This window comes from Pogoniulus pusillus, chromosome 15 (assembly GCF_015220805.1).
Source record: "Pogoniulus pusillus isolate bPogPus1 chromosome 15, bPogPus1.pri, whole genome shotgun sequence".
Lineage (NCBI taxonomy): Eukaryota > Metazoa > Chordata > Aves > Piciformes > Lybiidae > Pogoniulus > Pogoniulus pusillus.
Window position 1 is genome coordinate 8,237,094 of NC_087278.1, and position 19,253 is coordinate 8,256,346.

A 19,253-nucleotide genomic window follows, 5' to 3' on the forward strand; every position below is an offset into this window, starting at 1 on the left:
ACAGTTGGCTGCCTTTCCCAACAGTCATCACTTCCTTGCTTATTGCCAAGGTCCCACATTCTGTGAAAAACTCAGGCAGCAGCACTTGCCTGGGTGGTGGCTGTGCAGCAGTGTCTCCTTCGCAGGGTATGAATCCATTTCAGTGTGTGGCATGTTTGTGTCACACCTGGGCACTCATTCAGCAGCCACTTGAACACCTCTTCACTTACCTTTTTGGGTTTGTTTTTCATCCACAAGGATGCAACAGAGAGGATGGAGCAGCGAACAGACTATTTGGTGCCCACAACTTTATTCTCTACATGCTGTGAAGTAACAGCTTGACCTGTTGGATGAGGCATTCTGCTAGCAAGTCAGTTGTGTACACAGTAACCAGGAATAGCTCACATTCTCAGGGAAGGCTCCTGCCACCAAACCAGAAAAACCTCTTCTCTCCAACACCTCCCCAGTTCAGTTTCACAAAAGGAACCAGTGAGGGATAGTCACTGTTACCCAGTCCTGGGGATATTCATTTAGCTGAACGTCCTGCCCTGCTCTAACCAGGATGTCTAACAGAAGTCTGGGCACCCCAGAGAACAGCTTGAAAATGGGGCAAGTTGTTGTTACAGTGTCCAGAAAGAACAGCAGGACTGTCAGAAGGAGCAAAGAAAGTAGCTTCTTACCATCCCATAACTTAACCACTGTTTTGTTTGTACAAAGGCTTACAGGGTCCTTTCCCTTCAGCTGCTGTGTGCATACAGACCATACTCACAGAAAGTAGGAGAGGGCTAAGCCAGCTTCTCTAGAAAAGTCAAGGTTGCTTTGCACCTCAATATAAGGCTCACTCGTTTTCCTTCCTCACCTGCAGAATTAATGCAATTAGCAGTCACAACTTAATTCACTGTTTCTCTTGCCTCTGAAAGAAAGGTGAAATAGAGCCTGAAGAGACTGTGAGTGCTCCCACATCCAAAAGGAAGAAGTAGGGCTACCTGAAGCCTGACTTGTCCGAGGTGCACAGAACAAACCTAATTGCAGAATGTTATCAATACTTAACCGAAGAAGTGATAGAGCTGGGAGTATCCAGCAAGGTCTCAAGGAATAGCCTAAACATTTTGCTCCCTCCTCTTTATGGATGTGAAAAGGGAATAAGTTCCTATCCTCTTCAAAGGGCTGTTTTTCATATCAACATTTCATAAGATGAACTGACAATAAATTAAGACACAACAAAAACACCTCATGTCCTGAGGGCCAGGAAAGATGTACTCCCTCTCTGTCCCTGGAATGGCAGAAAAGCAGCTCCAATCAGACCCTCCAGGGCATTCTGTGCCCTCACAAGAGCATTGGTGTGACATAGTTGGCAGGAAAGAGACCCAGTTCCCCACGCAGACGTCCTTTCCACCAGGATGGGTTGGAGCTGTCCAGGACCTCCAGGATGTCTCCGCTGCGGAAGCCCAGCTCGTCATGCTCCAGCGCATCAAAGTCATACAAGGCACGGACCCAGAGCGTGCGCTGGCAAGGAGACAGAGACAGGCAGGGAACAATGAACCAGAAGTCGTAGAGGTTATCCTCCTGTCACCTTTCTTATGCCCCCCTGTGTATGTTCACTAAGAGAGGAGAAGCAATGCTGAAGAAGCAGGTCTTCAGGAAGTAGCGGCTCTATTACACACACACACAATAATAGTGGTTCATGCGGCTCTGCCTACTCTGTCCTGTAAGATCAGCAGTCGGGGCCATGTTTAAAGCCAGTTAAGTGAGCACAGAGAAGGGCTCCTGCCTGAGTCCTGCTGGGCTGTCAGCTATATGCAGATAGCACTGAGGAGATGAACTGGTGATGGTATGGATATAGAAATTTGTCTTTGGCCAGCAGAGGACTTTGAGGAATATATCAAGAGGGCCTGCACAGAGACAGTCCAGTAGGCACTGCCAAGAATGATATATGCTTAAGCCTTCTTTGAACCCTTCCCAAGATCAGTGCCCTGAAATCAAAAGGATTTAGGAACTCTTAGGTTGTATGAGTTTATTTTGGATTTGTATTTTAATAAGAACTATGGTCAGATGTTTTTAATTGGAAAACATTGTGAGAGACTTTGCAGTTAATTACCCACTTTTACTGGAAACTAGATTTTACAGGGCACAGCATGAGCTCCTCTGATGGGAAATTGTTGGCACACACACAATGGGACATGGACAATTTACAAGGCATATTTTTGGGGCACAGATAGAGAGATCTGTTGGAAGACAGACTAACCTTTGCTACATCTTTCATTCAGGGCCCTGCTTAGACATGGCTCCTAGTTATTGGGCTGGACATACAGACCTTCCCATAATTGGATTTGTGGCTTACGGATCACTAATGAGGTGTGGCAGGCAAGGGTATGTTGTTAGTCATTGCCACGGCCTCTGATGCATAAAAGCCATTTTATTTTGAGCTGGTTTACAATAAAGATTTGATGTTTTTGTCAAAGGAAGACATGTCCATTTTTCTCAGTTTGCTCCAAATTTCCTAATCCAATCTGTCCTTTCTGTCTCACACTCAAGAAGGGTCTGACATTCAGCTCTTTGCTCCTTGGATTTAGGTTGTCTGCTCATTCTGGGCTAAGCTGTTCCTTTTCTCACAGAAGAGGAGCATGCCTTAAGTCACAATCCTAGCAAGGGATAGAGAAATACTTTGGAGTAGGCAGTGGAATCACAGGTTGAAGCAGAGAGACACCATGCTCTACACAGACATGTACACAGTGGGAATTTGCAGAGCAGGTGGTTGCTTAAGGTCAACTACCAGGTATGGATCCAGGTAAGGGAACAGTCTGAGATGTCTACAGAGACATCTCTGGATCACAGCACATCCACTGTGCTGTGGTGCTCTGTCAGATAAGGGTTAGAGGTAGGTGAGGCCCACTTTGATGACAGTAGGTCTGAAAAGATGTGCCAGGTGCAAGCGAGTGGAGCTGAGTAATGACAGGTTTCCTCAGGACTGAAGCAAAAGGTAGCAGAAGGTCTGACTACAGGTGCATTGTAAGACAGAAACAGCCCTGTAGCACGGCACAGTATCATAAGGCAACTCTCCACAGGATGTCAAAAGAGTCCTGTACATCTAGCTTACTGTACTTCCTAGGCTACAAGCTTAGGAAGGCTTAGTTGCAATGGCAAAGATGCTTGGTAGTCCCTTGCATCAGTGGACAGGAAGTCCTTATAGGAAAGATCCTTGTGTTTGGAGAAATGTCTCCTGATGAACCAGACCCATGCTTGATCTAAGCTCATAGGTGATCTTGGGCTCATTCACCATGTTGCAGATGTGTATTTTGCTAAGTTCCTTCTGCTATGTCTGCATGTTAACTGAGGCTGGCTGAGAGCAGAACTAGAACTGTGCTCAGATAACCTTGTAGTCCTACCTTCAGAGGGTTCCAGAAGGAAATTGAAGTGGTTGGGATAGAGTCTTAAGACTCAAAAACATCTAAGATATGTTCCATCAGGGTTAATTAATGATTCATCATGCAAAGTCTGTGCAGGTGACATTGTCCACACTGCCTGGCCATTGCTAGGGGACCTGTTGAGCTGGGCAGATGAGGCCTTCCAGATACATTACCTACCGGTGTCTGATGGTGTGGTGGGTCTGTGTGTCTCCTCTGCATAGCTGATGTACTTCCCTGGCCATTATCCCTTAGTCCATGCAGCCCATCTTTCCTGTCCAGACTCCCACCATATCTATCCTAGAAAGAGAACAGCAAAAGAAAAATCAGAGGTGTGCTGAAATGCATAAACAAGAGATTTAAGAGTCATTGGTGGCCAGGCAGTCAAGCCTAACCAAGTAAATCACCTTTGATGTCAGCTTTAAATGCAGTCCCTATGCTGCAGTCCTGCAAGCAATGCCCCTCACAGAAGAGGTCACCTTAGACTGTCCTGTTTGGGATTTTTCATATTGGAAGTTGAAAGTTGTCTGTCCTCAGCTGTGTTCCACAGCTTCTGGGGAAAGTGGTCAAAGAGGCATGGTTTGTTTTTTTTTTGCCTCAGGGCCTTTTTGATAAAAACTAAGGCTGTTCTAATTCAGAAGTGAAAAGCTGTGCTTGCCAAGGTGACTTTTGCTACTCCAGAGTTATGATGTCCCAGTCCTGCCCACCACTTGCTCTTCATCCGTCTCTTATACTGGTGGAATGGCAGTGATGTTTATGCAGCTGACTTCGTATCTGAGCACTCATTGCTTCACCTTTTCTTGTGCTGCTCCATGCTGTCAAGGGCAGGGAGCAAGCCTGAGAATCTTCAGACCAATTAACCAAAGAAGAAACTGACAAAACCAGGTTCACAGCAAGGAAGCTGTATGACCACACATCTGAAGTCCTATCAACACAAATCAGCCCAGACAGATAGAGAGAGGAAGTAGGTAACATTTAGGGAGCAAGTTCTCTTTTGTCTGTACAGCTGGTAGGTGCTGAGCATCTTCATCCCTCCTAGCCCTTAGTGCGTTTTTGTATCCATTATAACCCTGTGACAGAATCTTATCTTGTTGCTTCAGTGACACAGGGGCTCTGTGTCGACAGAGGGGAGGAAGAACAACAGCTTGTGCTTGCTGGTGCTTGTAAACCGCCTCTGTCCTCTCCCCCTCTTGCTGCCTCCTTTCTCGCACCTGCTCTTCCAAAAACTCCCTTGGTTTCACCTATGCCTCAGGCTGCCTGAGACTAGAGTGGATTTTGCAGCTCGTTTGTCCCTGCCAGAAAGGAGTGAACTCAGTCTGGCTTTGCAGCGGTAGGCCTTTCTGCAGGGGTGCTTCACTCCTGTGAGTGTTTCTGCTCCATACCAAACACAGCTTATGCAAAGCCTCTGCTCCAAGGAGCACAACTTTGTCAGCTGTATTGTTCCATCAGCAGCTCCCTGACATGAAACACTGATTGTCTGGTGAGAAAACAGGGTTTGGATTTCTTCTCTTCAGTAGGACAAGTCCTCTCCTTAGATGGTACTACTCCATCTCAAGCTACAGACATGAGCCAACCCCAGGAAAACTCCCCCACAATTAATCAGGAAGAACTTCGAAGGCAGCATCAGGTCCTGCCGTTGACCTCTCCATTTCTATGCAAGCAAAGCAACCTCACACATCAGGGATGCAACATGATGAAAGAGTGCAGAAAGGGGCCAGAACTGGGAGGAGTGTTCTGAAGGAAGCTGAACTCCTCTAGGATTACCATAGTAATTTCTCAGACCTGTGGTATGCTTTGTGGTGCTGAACATCAGTTGTGTAACTCAGAAGAAAGAAAAAGGCAGCAAGGTTTCATTTGTCCTACAGACTAGAGATGGCTTCCTGAAACCTTATCCTTGTGTGCATGCAAGGTTTGGTAGTGCTTTTCTTCATCCTCACTGGATGATAATTTATGTCCTTTCCTAAGCAAAGCAAGAACACTACAGCATTCCTTGTTTACCAGTTTTAAGGATGGAGCTCCCAAAGACTCTGCAGGAGTGCTCCTTGGTTCCCAGTGATAGGGCCACTGTACACTGACTTCTATTTTTTGCTGGTTTGTCAAATCAGTCCTGGATCACAGACCTAAACAAAAGCCCACACATTTATTGCACATCAATTAGTTCCCCATGCCAGCACCATCTACTACTGCCACACAGAGACCTAACTGATTCTGCTTCCTAAGGCAGGTTCAGAGTGGCACAATTTTGACAGCTGCTACTTGGCAATTAACACCAACGTTTCACATGCCTGGACTTGGATGTCCCACCCCTCCTTCCTGGCACTACCTGTTGCTGCTGCAGCATGGAGATAGGATGCTCTACATATCTCTTGGACGTGGAAGAATTATCTTCTCTAGCTGCTCCTCCCAGGTAGAATCCTTCCCGGCCCATCTGTTCCAGGCTTCCACCACGCCTCTCCTGATGGAAGATCACAAAGGTGAGGTCAGGTTTTGCTTCCCACCACATCCCCAGGCAACCAGCAATAGAACAAGGGGACACAGTCTCAAGTTGTGCTAGGGTAGGTATAGGCTGGATATTAGGAAGAAGTTCTTCACAGAGAGAGTGATTTCCCATTGGAATGGGCTGCCCAGGGAGGTGGTGGAGGCACTGTCCCTGGGGGTCTTCAAGAAAAGAGTGGATGAGGCACTTAGTGCCATGGTCTAGTTGACTGGATAGGGCTGGGTGCTAGGTTGGACTGGATGATCTTGGAGGTCTCTTCCAACCTGGTTGATTCTATGATTCTATTCTATGATTCTATGATCCTTGACTGAAGTTTAGTAATCATAGAATCATGGAATCATTAAGGTTGGTAAAGACCTCTGAGATAGGGTCCAACTGTCAACCCAACACCACTATACCCACTAAGCCATGTCTACACGTTTCTGAATACCTTCAGGGATGATGACTCCATCACCTCCCTTGGCAATATGTTCCAATGCCTGACCACTCTGTCAGTCAAGACGTTTTTCCTAATACCCAATCTAAACCTTCCCTGGTACAACTGTAGGCTATTTCCTTTCATCCTATTGCTTATTATTATTTTCATCCTATTCCTCATTACTATTATTATTTGGGAGAAGAGACCAACCCCACCTCATTAGAATCTCCTTTCAGGTAGTTGTAGAGAAGAATAAAGTCTCCCCTCACCCCTCCTTCAGACTAAATAACACCAGTTCCCTCAGCTGCTTCTCGTAAGACTTGTTCTCCAGATCCTCCACCAGCTTTGTTGCCCTTCTTTGGGCACTCCAGCAACACAATGTTCTTTTCGGGGGGGGGGGGGGGGGGGGGCAATCCTGAACCCAGTATTTGAGGTGTGGTCTCATTATGAGCACTTCCTTACTCTTGCAGGCCAGGATGCTGTTGGCCATCCTGTCTACCTGAGCACACTGCTGGCTCATGTTCAGCTGGCTGGCAACCAGCACCCACAGGTCCTCTTCTGCCAGACAACTTCCCAACCACTCTACCCCGGGCCTGTAGAGCAGCCTAGAGTTGTTGTGACCCAAGTGCAGAACTAGCACTTGGCTTTGTTAGACCTCATACAACTGACCTCAGCCCAATCCTAGCACACTGATCACTAGCACTACCCTTTACAGACTTTTCCAAAGGAATGTTCCTTTCCCTCAGAACTGAAGGACAAATCAGGAATCCCATATTTCAGATCTTTGTCATAAGCATTCTCCATCTGAGAAGTGGGTAGTACTGGGAGGTGCTGGACTGCTTTTGTAAAGACTGGCATAGGTGGCAAGCTTGTTTTGAAAATGCTGCCCACGGCCTTTGCTTGCCTCTGCACTGAGATCTGTACATTACTCTCCTCTTATCATAGAGCTGTAGCATCTCGAAATGCAAATTGTGAGCAGAGATCCCACTGTGAGGAGTGCTAAACATGCCCTGCTGAGCCAGCCCATCCCTGCAACTAATGTGCAGTGCTTGCCAGCTCAAGCTTGACTCCTGTTCTTTCATTTGTCTGTCTGCATTTTGGAGCAAACGTTGCTCTCTTCCCTTCCTGCTCACAGCTGACTGACAAGCAGGCTGTTTCACTGATACACGTGCATAGAGCCTTACTTTCTCCTACCTCAGACAATACTTTGCTGTGATCTCTCTCTCACAGGTCCCATAGCCTCTGCTTTATACCTTACTAATACATTTTAAAAGCTCTGTGTAAGTGGTCTAGAAGGAGACAACACAAGCTTCTTCTTCAGACTGAACAATCTATCATCTCTCTTTTGGAGCCAGCCAAGAATGACCCACACGCAGCCTATAAAACCTAACTGCTGCAGTGAGCGAGTCACCTACTTTCTGCTTTGTCTCTACCTGCATGTCCTGGTAATTTAATACTGCAATCCGTTTCCCAGTAAAGCAGGACTTTGGTTCCTGGACTGACCAGGCATGTTCACTCCCAGTACTGCATGTGCAATGCATAGCAGTCTCTACCGTGTCATTTGCCTGTTCCCTGGCACAAAACCAGGCATTCACTGGACTGGGATTTCCCTGTCTTCTCAAACGTCTCTGTTTTCCTTCAATGCACATCTTGTTCACATATCTGTGTTCTCCTCAGGAGTACTTTCAGTTCCTACCAGCCACTGCTTCAGATTCTGCCCTCGATTCCTCCACACTCCTTTAGTGTGTTACTTGCTGAGAGAAGATGGATGATTATTCTCAGCAGACAAATTTTCAGCTGTAAGAACAGCTACACTCTGGGTGCACTCGAGGACACTAGGAAATCAGGCTTGAATTCTTTTCAGACACAAGCTCCCAGTCGCCTGTGTTCCTGCCCTTATGACATCTAGGCACGTCAATAAGGTCGATCCAGCCGCCCTTGGGTGTGTAAGGCAGCTTAGAATTTCAGCTCTGGGGCCTTAGCACAGCTTTAGCAAACCACCTCCATACAGATTTACAGCACTGCCTATTGCTAGCCAAAACAGAATCAGAAAGCTCAGCTCAGCTACGTAACTACATACCACTGAATCCGCTGAAAACCTGCAGTGCAGGGCCCACCAGTGTGGGGCTGTGACTGGGTTTGCAAGAGCAGGCTCTCCCTGTGCTGCTCTCAGGGGCTTAATTCCTTCCATAAAAGAGTTCTTACTGAGAAGTTCCTATGGGTAGTTTCTGTTTACCTTCTCTTCTTGGCTGTTGTCCTTCAGGAAGATCTGCTTCTGCCTGGAGATGGAAGTTGTCTTGTAGTAGTCCACCAGCTTGTTTAGTGAGTGGAATTTCTCTGTCCACAAGTAATAGCTGCCCTTTGAATCCCTCATCACTTTGAAGTGTTGCACATCGTCTTCATGCCTGGATCCAATTGGAAAAGTGGGAGATCAACCAGGCTGCACTTTTGTCTTTTTTTGTAAAGGCGTTTCCACCCCCACCCCCCTCCCCCTCGCCAGATGGGTACCAAAGTGTCTTGTTTGGACCAATCCAGACTTCTGGAAAGTAAAGCAGTGGCGGTTCTTGTGGGTACTGGACCTAAGTGTGTCTCTGTTTCAAAGGACTCATCACCTTACAAACAAGGAGTGCTGCAGGGCTGCTCAGACACAAAGCACTATCAGAACAAAGCACAGCATTTTAAAGCCTCTTCTTTCAAACAAAGGCCAGAGGAGCTTTCAGGGCCACAAACAGCTAAAAGCTTCATCCTGGTCTTTGTAGGGGAGACAAAGGTGCGGTTGTAGTCTACCACTAGCCTTTGCAGGTTCCTGTTAACATCCACTTTGCACTGACTGCAAGAGATGTATTGTAGCTTTTCACATCATAGGCACCGCCACTATCTTCACAGAGTCAAAAGAAGCCATACACCGAGTCTCATAATTGTGTGATATCTGGTGTAAAAGTAAATTACTACTGGTCACACAAAAGAGACAAAAAAGAAGGAATGATCAGTTGCTGTTACAAGCCAAATTAACAGTCTCAACCTTCTGCTCCTGCTTCCTCCCTGAAACTCTCCACCTCTTAGCTCCTGTCTGATTAGGGTAAGTCCTCTTCACACCAAATGTGATCTAGGTCTGGTACTCACCTCTTTGTGCAACTTTAGGAGCTCAAAACATTTGTCTCAGAGGCTACCTCTACACAAAGAAATTAAACAGGGTCTCAGTGGTGACTGAATGCCACCCTGGACTGCTATAGTCACACAAGCGGTTAGCATGCTCTAAACCAAAAAGCCCTCCCCCAGGGCCATGGTTAGGGAGACAGAGTGGACCAGGAACTGTTCACAGTAAGCTGCTTGGACACATATGTTCTGCTCTGTAGTGTGGAGAGGATTTAGTCCTGTGGATCTAAGCTCTGCCACATTACTTGACCACAGGCACAGAGAAGGAGCCTGACTGTGTGCATTGCCTGGAAAAGAGTCTAGCTTAAAATTGGTTATCGGTTGTTTGACTGAAGGTTGGGAAACCATCACTTAAGAGATCTGCTTTGAAGCAAATGCTCTGAGAAGGGCTGCACTGCAAGAAGTTGCTGAAATGCACCTGGGCTGCAAGCAACTAAAAGCCATTTCTGTCCAATGGCTGTTTAGTGACCTGTGGGAAATAAATTAACAATGTAATGCTCCTCTCTTAATGAGTAGTAGTGGAATTCTTGGATCCAGTAAGCAGAGCTGTCAGGGAATTAAAACAAATGGAAGGCACATGTTTTGCACTGTAGGAGACATCCTGTATACCACCCTGCTTTGTGCAGTTCTTTCAGAGAAGGTCACCAGAGGATGAAGCTTTGAAACGGGGCATTCACTGTGTCACTTGAAAAGAGGCAGAAACATTTGGGAATCAGATGCCTAATTTGTTCTCACTCACAGCAGCAGCACTGCCAGTGATTGGCAGCATGCAAACTTCCCAAGAGGCTAGTCACATTAGCAATGCTGTCAAGAAGAGGCTAGGCTAGGGAGAAGAAAGGCAGGAAAATGTTGTGAGAAGAAGATACCTGACAGAGATGGAGAAGTCACCATGAGAGTTCTGGCTGGCTCGAACAATGAAGGAGCCGACTCCTTTACTCATGAGGATGTTCTCTGCTTCGTGGCGGGATATCCTCTCATCAAACCAGCTGTGAGATGGGAAAAGTCGTGGAGATGTGAATAAGGAGTGTGAACCAAGGTGAAGAACAAAAAAGCCGAGGGTAAGGAGAATGAACATGAATAAGAAGGGTGGAGGAAAGACAAAACAAAAGGATCAGAGGAGCCCACATGACTACTCCCAGTAGCCCATGAGCAGGCTAAGGTACAAGGTTTTGATGGGTGCAGACCATTTTCTTTGAGCAGTGAGAACATGTGGGCACAAAGAGAACAATGGCAGCTCTACCTTGCCAAGAAGGAACACTCAGCTGAAAGTGTAATTACAGGTCCAGTACAGTAAAGTGTGAGTCAAAGAAATGTTCAGTTACAAATGTGTGTGTGCATATACACACATATATATTTACACACACCCTCTCAGGCATATTGATCAAATTGTTTTTTAGCAAGCTGGTTGGAAATGACTGGACTGTGATGGATATATCACAAGGGAAACACATAAATTTTTAGCAGAAGCAACCCATGAAATTTTTAGTATTAATAAATTAGTCCCTGCCAGAGTTGCAATTCCACAAAATTGCAGAAGCACAGAATACATAAGCACACTTATGCAAATGCATCCAGCCACAGCAAACAGCAGTATGAGGCACTGGACAAAGAATAAGAAAGTGGCACTGGACAAAGAATAAGAAAGTCACCATAAACAGTAAAATAATGCAGTGTCAATAGCATTTTTTCTCTAGAGAAAAAAAAATTAACCAAAATTAAGATGTGACAGTTTGGGTGTTACCTCCCCCCTCCACTTAAGAAAATCACCCAGGTTAGACTCAGTTGATCTGGGAATTAAATGAAGCTTTATATTACAGCTTAGTACAATATCAAGCAGATATTTACAGTATAGATCTACAGCTATAGAAAAGTTTAAAAAAGTAATACAGAAACACAACAGCCCTCCCAGGAAGCAGAATCCCCAGGAGGGGCTCTGAACCACCCTTCTACCTTCTCCCCACCCCTCTACCTGAGACTTTGTCTTACATTCAGGGTGATTTTGGAGGGTCAGCCAGGGGGGTTAGGAAGCAGAAAGATTAGTCACAGAGATGGCAGGTTAGAGAGAGAGAAGTGCAGCTCCAAAGACAGAGAGAGACTCTGTGTTTTCTATGTTTGTGTTCTTGTTCTTAAACATTTCAGCAAGCCTATGAGTGAAGTAGGCATCACCATTGTTTCCTTTTCACAGCCTGTGGTGTAGTTCTTCCCACCAAAATATCCCAGCTGGGCTCAAACAAGCACACCTGTACACTTATGTATGTCCACTCCACAGCTAATAAGATCTGCATTATTCTGCTTTTGTGTAATGCTTAATTGCCTGTGTTGCATTAAAATTAAGGACAGACAGTTTCATAAGCTCATAAGCTCTGTCATTTCCACTTTTGAGTTTCATTATGCTTCTTCTCTCTATCGTCACAGTTTACCCACATATCATTAGCAAAGGCAACTCAGACTTTAATCAGCACTGATACCTGATCTCAGTGGTTACTTGACAAGACAAAGATGGGAACAATTTGCCCATTCAAACCAGGAGACAGCTCTTTGTCCTTACCTCTGGGTTTTGCACCCGACCTGAACTGCCCCCTAGAGCTGACTTGCTACTCTTAGAAAGGCATCAAAGTGGAAATACTTCACAGCTCTGGCCCAGAGAAAGCAGCGTGAGAAGAACACGTGTGAAAAATGAAGCTGCTTGTGACCCTGTGTGGTGCCACAGCCTTGTGAAAGAGCAAACAGGAAGAACCAACTGGGAGATCTTCTCTTGAGGTCCAAAAGTACCAGGTCATATCTGCACAGGAAACTAATATCATAGAATCATAGAAGCAACCAGGTTGGAAGAGACCTTCAAGATCACCCATTTCAACCTATCGTACTTCATCTCAGCCAAGCAAGCTGTCATGTGGCCGAAAAGACCAGTAAGTGCCACCTTCAAAGTGGGCAGGAGCACTTATTTGCACCTCAAAACTCCTGTATGCTTCCAAGTTAGCTGGCTGAGGGCACCAGTGCCTTGCAGCTGGCAGCACTGGGCTTGGAGCATGCTCTGCCTGTTGGCTCCTGAGATGCTGCAGCACTCTTTAAGAGTGGGAGAATCAGAGGAGCTTCAGGCAGTATTTCTGCCAACGGCAAGGAAAAGGTCGTAAAAATGCCAACCATTGTCCTATTTACGGCACGGGGCTCAACAGCACATTTAACATTTAAACGGCTGCCAGTCCTTTCCAAACGTACAGTGCCACCTACTCAGTGGGGAGAGAGGCACGAGGGTATGCCTGTCCTCGGACACATCTGTGTCTGGGGGCGCAGTCGCCAAACCCGAGGCGGGAGCGCGGAGGGTGGGGGGTGTCTAGCACCTCTTGGCAGTCCCCGGCTAAGCTGCGCTGCTACGCTTCGTGTGGCACTGCACTGACCTCTAGCGTAGTGAGTGAGACTGGCACACGCCGCGGGGGTGTGCGGAGGATGCGCACGGCAGGCTGGGGAAAGGAGAGTTAATGTAGTTAGGAGCCGGGGAGGAGAGAATTGCATTGTTATAATGCATCTTCAGAGAGGTCTCTCGCTCCTCCTTTTGTGCCCAGCCTTTTTCTCTGTTTCCAGGACTTCACATCATGACTGTTCTTCGGTCCAAGGAGATCTAAATGCAGTTCCTGCCACATCCCAGTGACGTCCCTCTGAGCTACAGCAACAAAGGAGTCATTTGGGAGTGACAGAGAGCACTGAGAACCATTCAGCTCTGAAAGAACAGAGGATGCTTCAGGATAGAAGTGAGGTGTGCTGGCAGAGTGGTATGCAGCGTTATGGCAGTCCTTGCCAGCCTTAAGCTGCAGCATGCTAATCCCCTTCTCTGTTGTGCCTTCCTCCATGCACACACACATGCTCCTGGCACCACTGTGCAAGTGTGCAGTGGTAGGGCACACAGTTTCCAAGACACTTACGGAGGAACATGAAAATCAATGAAATTCTTGGGAACGTATCCCTCTTGACTTCTGAGCTCAGCCTTGTACCACTCTTCCTGGGAGCTCAAGACCTGCAATGGAGAGGTGGATGGAATAAGGCAGAAGTAACCAACAGTCTGGCAGAAACCCAGCATTTCTTAGAGTCAGAGAACAGTGTTGGTTGGAAAAGACCTCTAAGATCATTGAGTCCAGCTTTCAACTTAGGACCATCATGGCCATTAAACCATGTCCTGAAGCACCGTGTCCACACATTTCTTGGACACCTTCAGGAATGGTGACTCCACCACCTCCATGGTCAACCCTGTTCCAATGGCTGAGCACTCTTGCAGTAAAGAAATGTTTCCTAGTATCCAACGTAAACCTCGCCTGGCACAACATCCTCTTGTGATATCACCTGATAGTAGAGAGAAGAGAGCAGCCCTCACCTCACTATAAGCTCCTTTCAAGTAGTCTTAGAGAGCAATGAGGTCTCCCCTCAGCCTCCTCTTCTCCAGACTAAACAATCCCAGTTCTCTCAGCTGCTCCCTGTAAGACTCGTTCTCCAGACTCTTCACCAGCTTTGTTGCCCTTCTTTGGACATGCTCCAGGGGCAGAGTGGCACAAAACTGAATCCAGTGTTTGAGGTGTGGCCTCACCAGTGCCAAATACAGGGGCACAATCACTGCCCTACTCCTGCTGAAGGCCAGGATGCTGTTTGCCTTCTTGGCCACCTGAGAAGATAAGAGAACTCCAGTGTGCTCTCCTTCCCATCCACTGTGCAGCGAGGTTAGTGACTGATGACTGCTTCAGAGAAAACAAAGCAATAAAGAAGGCTGAGTAGAATTAGAGGGACTGCTTGTTAACGTCATCCCTTCATCTGCATGCCTTTCTAGGTGGCTGGGGATGCCATCTGCATGTCTCTGATGTCTGAGAAATGGAGAAATTAATCTCTGAAGGACTTAAGAGGGGTTTAAGGAATTCTCTATGCTGCTTATAATAGCTGGTACAGGAACATCTCAGTTTCACAAGGGAGGAAAAAAAATCTGTGAAAACTGAGGGGATCTCTCTCCCTCTGTTCATTATGGCTTCACAGATGTTACTCTCTGCTCTCACTTGTCGTTTTGCAGGGAATTATTTAGTGTGTCAAGCCTTCAGCTGCTCTGATCTTTGCCAAGGTAGATATAAGGAGGAGGCTACAAGTATTTAAAAGCTACTATTACACTGAAGAGATTGTAGGCCAGTAGGAAACAACACTCACTGGAGCAGCCTCAAACGTGCTCATGTTAATGTTGACTGTTATGGTCCTTAGGGACTTCACTGCTCACCAGGAGTTGTCCACATCACTGTTCCCTGTCTGACAGCTCCTGATAAATAGCCCTAAGCAAGAGAGAGGGCAGAGACACAACCACATCATGATTTTACTGCAGATGTTGGGGTCTTTGGTATTTTGTTTGATGTTACAACTCCCGGGACAGAATCCTGCTTTATGAAATAGAATCTCTTTCTGTTCCTGCTGGTTTTGGAGAGGAGCCTGAAAACATGAGCCATTACAGCTTTAAAAGGAGAAAGCAAGTGGAAAAGGCTTAATTTAAAATCTATTGTTAACAATGCTCATTCTTATTTTGTAAGCCAATCTCATGGTTTTGGGAGCCTAACACACATTCTAACTGCTTGGTTTTGGCAACAGGCCCTTGCTGTCTCTGGGGCCAATTCTCTTTTGCCACATAGGCTTTCTTCTGCATTTGGATACAGAAAGGCTGGAGAATGAAAGCTATGAAGTTCCCTGCTTGTATAGTCACTGCTTTCCCCATCTCTGGATGCCTGATTAAGGCTCTGTTTTGCTGCTGTGTGCCAGCCCTGCTCTGTTGGCAGCTAATTCTTGGTGCAGGGCTTGCAGGTTTCTCTCAGTGTGTCATCTCAGAGAAGGATGTTGGGGGGGGTGGGTGAGAAGGTGGATTTCCTCCTGTCACTGCTGGTTGAGGGCCTCATATTTCCTGTTTTATAATCTCTACATCAATACTGTTCATCTTATCTGCTTTAGAAATCAGAAAAGACAGGCTGCATAAACCTGTGCAGGCAGTAGGAGGAGGCTCCTGACCTGGTATGAGGTGTGCATATGGCAGAAGAGAGAGGTTGCTCAGGCTAATTTGCTGTCCTATGGCTTGGGCAGCTATGGTGTTACTTTGTTTGCCTTGAGGATGCTAAAGCAAGAGGCAGTCTGAATTTCCTAGTGGTGAAGTCTCTGTGAGAACCAATAATAACACCAAGGTGTAGTGTTATTTGAGACTTTTCATCAGTAGATTCCAACGTACTTGGAAAGTAACCTTTATCTTATAATGATTTTACATGAAGGAACAGGGGGAAAAACAATCCAGCCAACACTCTTACTCCAGCCAGGGACTTGATGATACTTCAGTCTCTTGAGGAAGAAGTTATCAGGTAAAGCTCATGGGACAGAAGGGACATGGGAACTGCTTCTGAGTTAAAAAAAAGAGTTAGGAATGAGAGTGTTCATCTACACTGAACAGAGGCAGTGATTTCTCCAGAACCTTCTCAGAGCTTTCTGGAAAAAACAGATATGTGATCTTAGTGAGTTCTGGATGCCATCATCTCTGTCTAAACTTCAAGAATAAAAAGGCCAGTAAAATAAAAAGTGGTGGTGATGGAAGATGCAAGGCTGAGGCTCAGGATCTGGTTGTCAACTGGAATAGCTGGGATCACACAGCAAGGTGGTGAAGGCTCCCTGCCAAACAAGGGTTCAGATGCCATTGTTCTACATCGTCCATTTGGACACTGGATGACTTAAGGCCTCACTGAAGAATTTTACTCAGGCATTTTCAATTGAAACAGAACAGCTGCACTAGGGGATAAATAATTAGGATGGAACTGTATGTGACTTTGGCATGAGCTGTGGGACATTGGAAGGGTTAAGAACTGTTCTACCACAACATGTGCAAATCAACTTTAATGAGATTCTCACATGCTCTGTATTGTATATGATCAATTTTACTTCTGCCACCTCCCCCACTCTTAAATACTATAGAAAATTATTAGCCAAGTAACTCTTAAATTCTTCCTTTATGTGTGTAACAGATTGTCTCACGGACTTCTATTTGCAATTGCCTAAAGCCCTGTGGCAACTAATGGCGATTACTTACTGAAAAGTCAGATAGAAGTTCTATGATCCATGATAATTATCTTTTAAACAGGTTAAAAGCTGAAAATAGGAGAGACAGCAATCTTTCTTGACCACACTAATCTTGTCTGCCTTTAGACATAAACATCCTCAATGTACTCACCCTAGACTACCCCATATAATAGATTTGAAATGAGACAGAACCCTCTAGAAAGGGATTGTTGCCCCAGCTAAGGTACTTGCCCTTCCTTGGTGATTAATGCAGGATCGTGGGGTAACTAAATCCATAGTTATGGACCTAAAAATCAAGTGAAGTGGACATGGACTCAAGTGGACATGGCAACAACAACCCCAAGCAGCACTACAGGCTGGGGACAGAGTGGCTGGAGAGTACCTGGGGGTACTGGTAGATAGTAGCTGAACATGAGCCAGCATTGTACCCAGGTGGCCAGGAGAGCCAATAGCTTCCTGGCCTGGATCAGGAACAGTGTGGCCAGTAGCACAAGGGAGGTTCTTCCCCTGTACTCAGCATTGGTCTGGCCACACCTTGAGTGTGTGTCCAATTCTGGGCTCCTCAATTCAAGAGAGATGTTGAGGTACTGGAATGTGTCCAGAAAAGGGCAGCAAAGCTGGTGAGGGGCCTGGAGCACAGCCCTGTGAGGAGAGGCTGAGGGAGCTGAGGATGTGCAGCCTGCAGAAGAGGAGGCTCAGGGCAGACCTCATTGCTGTCTACAACGCCCTGAGGGGAGGCTGTAGCCAGGTGGGGTTGGTCTCTTCTCCCAGGCAACCGGCAACAGAACAAGGGGACACAGTCTCAAGTTGTGCTGGGGAAGGTCTAGTCTGGATGTTAGGAGGAAGTTGTTGGCAGAGAGAGTGATTGGCATTGGAATGGGCTGCCCAGGGAGGTGGTGGAGGCACCGTCCCTGGAGGTGTTCAATAAAGGACTGGATGAGGCACTTAGTGCCATGGTCTGGTTGACTGGCTAGGGCTGGGTGCTAGGTTGGACTGGATGATGTTGGAGGTCTCTTCCAGCCAGGTGCATTCTATGCATTCTAAGTGATCTGGAAATTGTTAGTCGATGCAGATGAGTGTCCTGCATTTGTATCCCAGTTTATAGATGCTTTTCTTCATCTGTTTTGTCAAGGCAAATGGGAGCATAGAAATATATGGCAGCACTTTCAGAAATGTTTTGTACTTAAGCCTGGGGCTGCACTTACCTTCAGCATATCCCCAGCCTGGAAACTCAATTCATCCTCTCCAGAAGCACTGAAATCAAACTTGGCAATGGCTTCCATACTGTGTCTTGCTGGCAGAACAAAGCTGGAAGAAGTATATGCTTGTCAACACCTGTGAGCGCTGGGACAGCTGAGTCTAGCTGAGGAGAGCTTACAGGCAATGCTGCCATGAGCATGCACCAACCATTGGTAGACATTAATTACTAGACATGGAAAGACATTAGCTGGTAGAAGAGATGGCATGGCCAAGAGCCTATGATAACTCAAGTTAGTAGTTCAAAGCAACCCATTGTGCATGCTTATTCCAACAGATCTCTTTCTCTGTAGCAATCTCATGGAGAATTTTTTTTTAGCACAGAAATTACTTGGTAGCAGGGAAAAACCTTCTCAATTGACCAGCAGAGTAAATGACTTTGTCATGCAACAGAAGAATACATTTTCTCACTGCAGTGATTTAGTCTTTATCACAAGGGTGAGACAAATTGCAAACAAAACAGACTGCAATATATATATATGTTTTTTTCCTTGGAGAGAGGCCACAGTACTGAAGATTGAGAGGATCTTTTCTCTGTGATGTCTTAGCATGAGAGGCCACAACTTTCAGCTATGACAAACTGTTTGCAGAAAGGCTTTACTCCCTATTCTACAGCACACAGAGAGTGAATCTGTAGCACAGACAAATGTAAGGCATGCATTTATCCTGTCTTGGTGTTGGTAACCCAGGAGCCTGTGATATACCAGACTGCCTGCAAACCAAAGCCTGCTTTTCATCAGCAGAGATGTGGCAGGGGAAGCAGAAGCATGAGCTTTGCTTCTTCACCACTTCCTGCTCATGTCACTCAGATGTACCCCAGCAGGACCACCTCTATAATCAAGAGTTATGAATTTCCCATGTCTGTCTCATGAACCCTGCAGCCTAGCAGTGAGACTGGCAGTGACAGGAGAAGAAATAGTTAGGCAGTGGCCCATTAAGCAAGTGCACTGTTAATAGCTGCTTCTGTAATTCAGCTTGTGAAGACCACCAGTCAGCTCCAACATATAAATTGTTTTTACAGTTACTCGACTAGATTAATCTGGTAATAATGATCCTGAAGCCAAAGGATCAATCTCATCTCTCACAAAAAGACTTGAAAAGATGCCAACTTGTCCAATCTAAAACATTCTGAACCATAAAGTCCCAGAAAGGAACCATAAGAACCCCAGCTAAGGGGGCTATTTGTTGTCACCTGTTAGAATCAAGACAAGATCTCCAAAATACAGACTGTGGATGCTGAGCAGACTCCAAAATCATGTCGCTTTTAAATCAAGAGGCCACTGTAACCCTCCTTCTTTGCAATGTCTGTTGAAAGCTTTCTCCTTTGACACACAACCCAGGAATGTAACTACCTGTGTGCCCAGGATCCAGGGCCCACATCTGATACAGTGCAGTTTGACTGGAACTGCTGAGCATGAGCTTGAAGAAAGTCTGCAGAGCAAAAATGATAGACTTAGGTAGGGCTATTGAGATG

General features: G+C 46.1%; 1 protein-coding gene across 4 annotated transcripts in view; it reads right to left on the reverse strand.

Annotated features, from left to right (window-relative positions):
- Positions 1-270: 270 nt before the first annotated feature.
- The window catches only part of GRAP2 (GRB2 related adaptor protein 2), a 133,286-nt gene continuing 114,303 nt past the window's right edge, over positions 271-19,253 (reverse strand). For 3 of the 4 annotated variants that reach the window (XM_064155211.1, XM_064155210.1, XM_064155213.1), the window contains 7 exons: positions 17,728-17,830; positions 13,375-13,466; positions 10,321-10,440; positions 8,535-8,703; positions 5,707-5,838; positions 3,564-3,683; positions 271-1,485 (listed from right to left, as the gene is read on the reverse strand). In XM_064155211.1, the coding sequence (XP_064011281.1) occupies positions 1,306-1,485; positions 3,564-3,683; positions 5,707-5,838; positions 8,535-8,703; positions 10,321-10,440; positions 13,375-13,466; positions 17,728-17,805 (891 nt within the window). In that variant the 5' untranslated portion in view covers positions 17,806-17,830 and the 3' untranslated portion in view covers positions 271-1,305. The remainder of the gene's footprint in view (positions 1,486-3,563; positions 3,684-5,706; positions 5,839-8,534; positions 8,704-10,320; positions 10,441-13,374; positions 13,467-17,727; positions 17,831-19,253) is intronic. The other variant, XM_064155214.1, reaches the window with a different exon arrangement.